The sequence below is a fragment of the Pelobates fuscus genome, chromosome 9, assembly GCF_036172605.1.
Source record: "Pelobates fuscus isolate aPelFus1 chromosome 9, aPelFus1.pri, whole genome shotgun sequence".
NCBI classification, from domain to species: domain Eukaryota; kingdom Metazoa; phylum Chordata; class Amphibia; order Anura; family Pelobatidae; genus Pelobates; species Pelobates fuscus.
The window spans coordinates 25,668,912-25,675,214 of NC_086325.1; the positions used below are offsets into that span (position 1 = coordinate 25,668,912).

General features: G+C 44.0%; 1 protein-coding gene across 1 annotated transcript; it reads left to right on the forward strand.

The window, feature by feature from the left end:
• Positions 1 to 1,213: 1,213 nt before the first annotated feature.
• Positions 1,214 to 5,290, forward strand: LOC134572572 (small ribosomal subunit protein RACK1-like). Its single transcript, XM_063431620.1, has 8 exons — positions 1,214 to 1,412; positions 2,831 to 3,002; positions 3,224 to 3,371; positions 3,572 to 3,667; positions 4,382 to 4,492; positions 4,598 to 4,738; positions 4,913 to 5,023; positions 5,123 to 5,290. The coding sequence occupies exons 1-8, from the start codon at positions 1,304 to 1,306 to the stop codon at positions 5,186 to 5,188; spliced, it is 954 nt and encodes a 317-aa protein (XP_063287690.1). The 5' UTR covers positions 1,214 to 1,303; the 3' UTR covers positions 5,189 to 5,290.
• Positions 5,291 to 6,303: the final 1,013 nt, after the last annotated feature.

The window sequence follows — 6,303 nt, forward strand, 5'->3', positions numbered from 1 at the left end:
ACCCTCAGGGTCCCCCTCCCGCCCGGCTCTGGAAAGGGGAAAAGGGGTAAAACTTACCTTTTTCCAGCGCTGGGCGGGGAGCTCTCCTCCTCCTCTCCGCCCCGTCGGCTGAATGCGCACGCGTGGCAAGAGCTGCGCACGCATTAAGCCGGTCGCATAGGAAAGCATTTACAATGCTTTTCTATGGACGCTTGCGTGCTCTCACTGTGATTTTCACAGTGAGAATCACGCAAGCGCCTCTAGCGGCTGTCAGTGAGACAGCCACTAGAGGATTTGGGGGACGGATTAACCCATTAATAAACATAGCAGTTTCTCTGAAACTGCTATGTTTATAAAAAAATGGGTTAACCCTAGCTGGACCTGGCACCCAGACCACTTCATTAAGCTGAAGTGGTCTGGGTGCCTAGAGTGGTCCTTTAAACTACAACAAAGTAGTTTATTAAACAATCTGTGTAAATAAAATAATAATTTTTTGTTCCAAATTACATTTTAGTTGCATAGTTTTTTTTTTTTTTTTTAGTAAGTTGCCTAAAATTTCTCAGAACAGCTTCGTCACATCCTCACTGAAATCCCTAAAATGAAAATGTCTCTCTTTGTCCACATGAAATGTTATATGTAAGCATTGGAGTGGTTATGGTGCTTGGAGTGTTACAACCACTCAGCAAGGAAAATAGGAGCAGGTTATATATAATGAATATAATTTATTACAAATATAATTTTCCCATTCTTTGTGCTATTTTCTCACGTTTTTAATTTTATTTATTTTTATATATATTTTATTTTTCCATACAAAGCAAACATTTGCACGGAACTAAAATAACAGTTCTGCAAACATACACGGAATCTTTTACAAAGCGCACAGGCTGTGGCCTTTCCTGTGACGCGCTCACTTCCTCTTCGAATCAAGCTGCGTGTTGACGCCATTCCACGTTTCGGCAGCCCTGCGCCGCCATATTGTGTGTGGCACAATTTTTTATACAGTAAAACGGTTTAAAAAAACCCAAACTATTTACATATGTCGGTCCATCAATTCAGAAACCCGCCGCGCCCCAAACCCCATTTGCAACTCGCGTTTTCCCCTTTACTCTAATATTTGTCTTATTTGCGGTAATGACTTAATTACCTCGCCGACTTGTTACGCCGTACGTCGGGCCGTGATGACGTCACACGCAGGCGTATCCTGTAGCTCACTATATAAGGTCGGATCGGGCCTACCTCCGCCTCTCTTTGGCTTCCTCGGGCCTAGCAGCTGCAATCCTTCTCCATCCGCCGCCGGAGGAGCGTCCCCGGACACATCCTAGCCATGACTGAGCAGATGACACTTCGGGGGACCCTTAAGGGCCACAGTGGCTGGGTCACCCAGATCGCAACCACCCCGCAGTTCCCAGACATGATCCTCAGCTCTTCCCGGGGTGAGATGCATGTGTGTTAATGCTAAGATCCTATGGGCCGCCTGTTACATAATAACCTTATATAATAAACAGACATTCTGACACTCTAATAATATAGAATTGTTAAATTATTCTTAAATAGAACTTCATGGCAGGGATGGGTGTTCTGGTTTTAAGAGGGGGGAGAGGGGGGATTGTGAGTATTGCTGCTCTAGATCGTAAGCTCTTCTGAGCCGAGTCCTCATTGACTTATTGTTCCTGTAACATTTTGTAACTGTCTCCTCTATTATTTTTCTTCCTGTGTAATGTAGCACAGCGCTGTGGAATAGGTATGCGCTATATAAACCGTAAAAAATACTAAGTGGGAGTTGGGTGTTAGGAAGTGGATGTCTTATCCTAGTTTAGACAGAATAAATCTCGCCTGGGCCCCTTGTTAAAGTGTGACGTATTGGAAATCTGCCTTGTGGTTAACTGGAGGATTTCCCCCCCCCAAGTCATAGGCAACCTTCGGCTCTCCAGGTGTTGTGGACTACATCCCCATAATGCTCTTACACACATAATGCTGGCAAAGCATCATGGGAGGTGTAGTCCAAAACATCTGGAGAGCAGAAGGTTCCCCACCCATCTAGGCCTAAGAACTGAGATGTCGTTGACGTAAAGTGAAAGCTACTAATCTGATGTGTCTGTCGAGGCAATCTGGTGGGCGATGCTGCCTGCTCAGTCCTGCTATTGCATGGCTTTAAGAATTGTGCTGTTTAATCATTTAGTTTACCAACACTGCAAAGTTTTTGGATTCCCTAAAATGTACTTTTATTAAGCCCACTTGTGCGTAGCGACACGTCTTGCAATGAAGTGAATAGTAACTGGTAAATCTAAACATCAGTTGTTCATGTTGGCTTTAAATTTTGCATGTTTCTTTTTAAAGGACCATTCCATAAGGGCTACATAAACATTTAGATACTTCAAGGAAAACCTGCATCACAAGGGGCTGTAGTTAAATCTTAGTATGCAGTAGATCAGGGTTAGGGACGTTTGGCAATCCAGATGTTGACTACATCTCCCATGATGCCTTGCAAGCATTGAGATGTAGACTGTAGCATCTGGAGTGCGGAAGGTTGCCTACCACTGCAGTAGGTGTTCTGGGCAAACATCTGTATCCAAGTTCAGCTGTGACAGTCATGGTGGAGTGTCAAGGTTCACTTATGGAAATGCATATTTCAATAAGAATTTTTAAAATTCTATGAAATAAGTGGGCACGCTACACAAAGCATTTCTGCAAGCTGACATTTTTAATGTGTTCTTGGGAGTGTTCCATCAATATCAGCTGTGAATAGTTTTGCTTACCTAACTTCATATTTTTTGCAGCTAAGCTGCGCTTCTGTCCTCAATTGAAGAGAAGAACACAAGTCTCACAACTTTCATTTTAACATTTCTTGTAGATAAGACTGTCATCATGTGGAAGCTTACTCGCGATGAGACAAACTATGGTGTACCTCAGCGAGCCCTGCGTGGTCACTCCCACTTTGTTAGTGATGTGGTCATATCTTCAGATGGGCAGTTTGCCTTGTCTGGTTCCTGGGATGGAACACTAAGGCTCTGGGATCTCACAACGTAAGTATCAAATGATTATATGTAACTACCTTTGTACAGAAATGGCCTTTCCTTTGGGGGTGGTGGGAAGTACAAGGAAACTGTCCCTGGCCTTAAAGATTGATGGCAAAACAGGGACGTTATGTATCTGTCCCTCCCCCTCCACAGGGTGAAACAGAAAAGGTTGTTCAGAGGGGAGTGGATACTTCCATTGTGTCATCGTGTGAAATGTCCCTCCTCAGAGGCACCACCACAAGACGATTTGTGGGTCACACCAAGGACGTCCTGAGTGTTGCCTTCTCTGCCGACAACCGTCAGATCGTGTCTGGGTCCCGTGACAAAACAATCAAGCTGTGGAACACATTGGGAGTGTGTAAATACACTGTACAGGTAAGAATTCAAACAGCAACTCAGTGCTTTGTCTGCTAAAGGCCTCTTCCTTATGAATAGAACACACTTCTGAGCATCTCTTTTGAGACTTGCTGATAACCCTGCAATTATGATGGGAAACTCGGGGCTTATTCTGCTTTATGGGGCTGTTGGTACTAAAGCCATGTAGGTTTAACTTCTAATGGTTTCTCTTTTCACAGGAAGAATCTCACTCTGAATGGGTCTCGTGTGTCAGGTTTTCTCCAAACAGCAGCAACCCAATCATTGTATCTTGTGGATGGGACAAGATGGTGAAGGTAAGTCCACTTGATGAATTTTTACTGCAATTCTGGAATACATGGACAGTGTTACACTGCCTAATGGATTGCATCCAAAATGGTATATGTGCTGTCAGCTGCTTACTGTATCCTTTTAAAGTAGAAATACATTAAGTGACATACATGCTTTAGCATGTGGTAACATCTCAGTTGTATTGACAATGGGGAATTATCACTTTCTCTTTAGTCCAAATAGGGCAGTAGTGATAGACGGAGTACTAGCAATTCTAGGCGGCAAGTTGTATTGAGCTGTAGTAGTAGTGTGGCTCCCAGTGCTTTGGTTTTAAGCATTATGTGGCATTATGTCCAGATACTTTACTTTCCTTGAGGTGTCTTCTATTGTAGGATTTGAGCACATGGTACTTCCTTCCAGCACTTGCAGTGATGTTATATCTGAATGCTGTCTGATGCTAAATGCTGATTTTCAGAGGCTGTTACTGAGCTAAAGTGCTTTTTGGGAAGGTTGTTTCTATAAATCCTTGTTTAAGTTTTATAATATTGGGTGTAGATTGAGTCTACCAGGGTCTGAAACTTGTTGAAATGTATAGTCTTGCCTTGTCACGTGCTCGGAGTTAGATTTCTGGGAACACAGTATCTCTCCTGTTTGAAGTTACTCAACTATTTGACTGAGGGTTTTTCTCTTCTCACAAAGTCTTTATGTAGCTGTAAATTAACACATCTTTGTCATCTTAGGTCTGGAACCTCGCCAACTGCAAGCTGAAGACAAACCACATTGGTCACAGTGGATATCTGAACACCGTGACAGTCTCACCTGATGGGTCTCTTTGTGCCTCTGGTGGCAAGGTGAGTTAGGATAATGGCATGGTCTGCAACTATCATGCTACAGCATATTTTTATTTGTCTAAGGATTGTGATCTGGCTATGTTAAATCTTAAACCTTATATTTAGGATGGACAAGCCATGCTGTGGGATCTGAATGAGGGAAAACATCTGTACACTCTGGACAGTGGCGATACCATCAATGCTCTGGCTTTCAGCCCTAACCGCTACTGGCTTTGTGCAGCCACCGGACCCAGCATCAAGATTTGGGTATGTTGTCTATTGCCGTCTACATGTACTCTCGTTCAGCTAATCTTGCAATGATGTGATTACTGAATGCCAGCTGAAGTCAGATGCTGAATCTCAGAGGCTGTTACTGAGCAAGACTAATCCTGTCTTTTAAATACACATCCATGACTTTATTTCTTAATTTTCCTCTTGTAGGACCTGGAGGGTAAGATCATTGTAGATGAGTTGAAGCAGGAAGTGATCAGCACCAGCAGTAAAGCAGAGCCCCCACAATGCACCTCTCTGGCTTGGTCTGCTGATGGACAGGTACAGTGAATTGTTTATACTTCAGTTTGACTTTTGCACACAATACTGGAAACTGATCATTGCATAACTTTGTTCTGCTTCTTCTTCATTCTTTTCCAGACCCTGTTTGCTGGATACACTGACAACTTGATCAGAGTTTGGCAAGTCACCATTGGAACCCGCTAAAGCACAATTAAGACCTGTCTCCGAGTGCCTAAAGACAATGTGTCTTCTCAAATATATACCAGCCTGAGACATCTTTCAATAAAGTTTTCAATAACTTTTAAACCATGTCTAAAGGTTCAGAGTTTATTAATGGCGGTTCTTGTCAGCTTTTACTGGGGGGCAGGGTTTACCTCTAATGTAGGTTAGGCTGATCTTCCTAGTGTTCACTAATGCCTTGTTTCCACTGCAAGTCAGACCTTCAGGGGCTATGTGGGGTTCAGAAAAAATGCCTAGCATGTCATTTTGTCGGAAGCATTGACGTTTCCTGTACACCAATCAATGGATTGTAGTGACGCTAGTAGCTCTGCACTAACCGTACCATTTCCTATGGCCCTACATCTGAAGGAGGACCAGGAATGGTGCGGTATGGTTTGGATGTATGGGCCACTTTCATAATGGAAACGCTCAAAATAGCATACCGATCCGCTCAGTGGAAACGAGGCATAACGGTCATATATGCAGCTTCTAACCACTTGCAATTTCTGAAATCCAATAAGTGCCAAACACTAGAAAACAAACTCCTGTTGAATAATTTTGTTACACTTGTCATACCTGCCATTTTAAAAAGAATCTCCAGTGCCAGGAAAACAACCCTGCTTTCCTGGCACTGGAGGTTCCCTCTCCCTCCCACCCCCAATCCCCAGTTACTGAAGGGGTGAAAACCCCTTCAGTCACTTACCTGAGGCAGCGACGATGTCCCTTGTTGCTGTCTCCTCTTCTGCGCTGCTCCTCCTCCTGTCTCTGTCGGCTGGTGGGCGAGACTGATCCCACCCACCGGCCGGGGAGACCTAATGCGCATGCGCGGCAATGCCTCACATGCGCATTAGCGCTCCCCATAGGAAAGCATTGAAAGAATTTCAATGCTTTCCAATGGGAAAATGAGCGACGCTGGAGGTCCTCGCACAGCGTGAGGACGTCCAGCGACGCTCTAGCAAAGGAAATCTTTGCTATAATCCAGGAAGTTCCCTCTAGTGGCTGTGTAGTAGACAGCCACTAGAGGTGGAGTTAACCCTGCAAGGTAATTATTGCAGTTTATAGAAAACTGCAATAATTACACTTGCAGGGTTAGGAGTAGT

What these genes read in the sequence shown, in the direction of transcription:
- LOC134572572 (XM_063431620.1), top strand. Translation starts at nt 1,304, where the DNA reads ATGACTGAGCAGATGACACTTCGGGGGACCCTTAAGGGCCACAGTGGC. An exon ending in GATCCTCAGCTCTTCCCGGG is followed by an intron (nt 1,413 to 2,830) that starts GTGAGATGCATG and finishes CATTTCTTGTAG; the next exon opens with ATAAGACTGTCATCATGTGG. An exon ending in CTTGGTCTGCTGATGGACAG is followed by an intron (nt 5,024 to 5,122) that starts GTACAGTGAATT and finishes ATTCTTTTCCAG; the next exon opens with ACCCTGTTTGCTGGATACAC.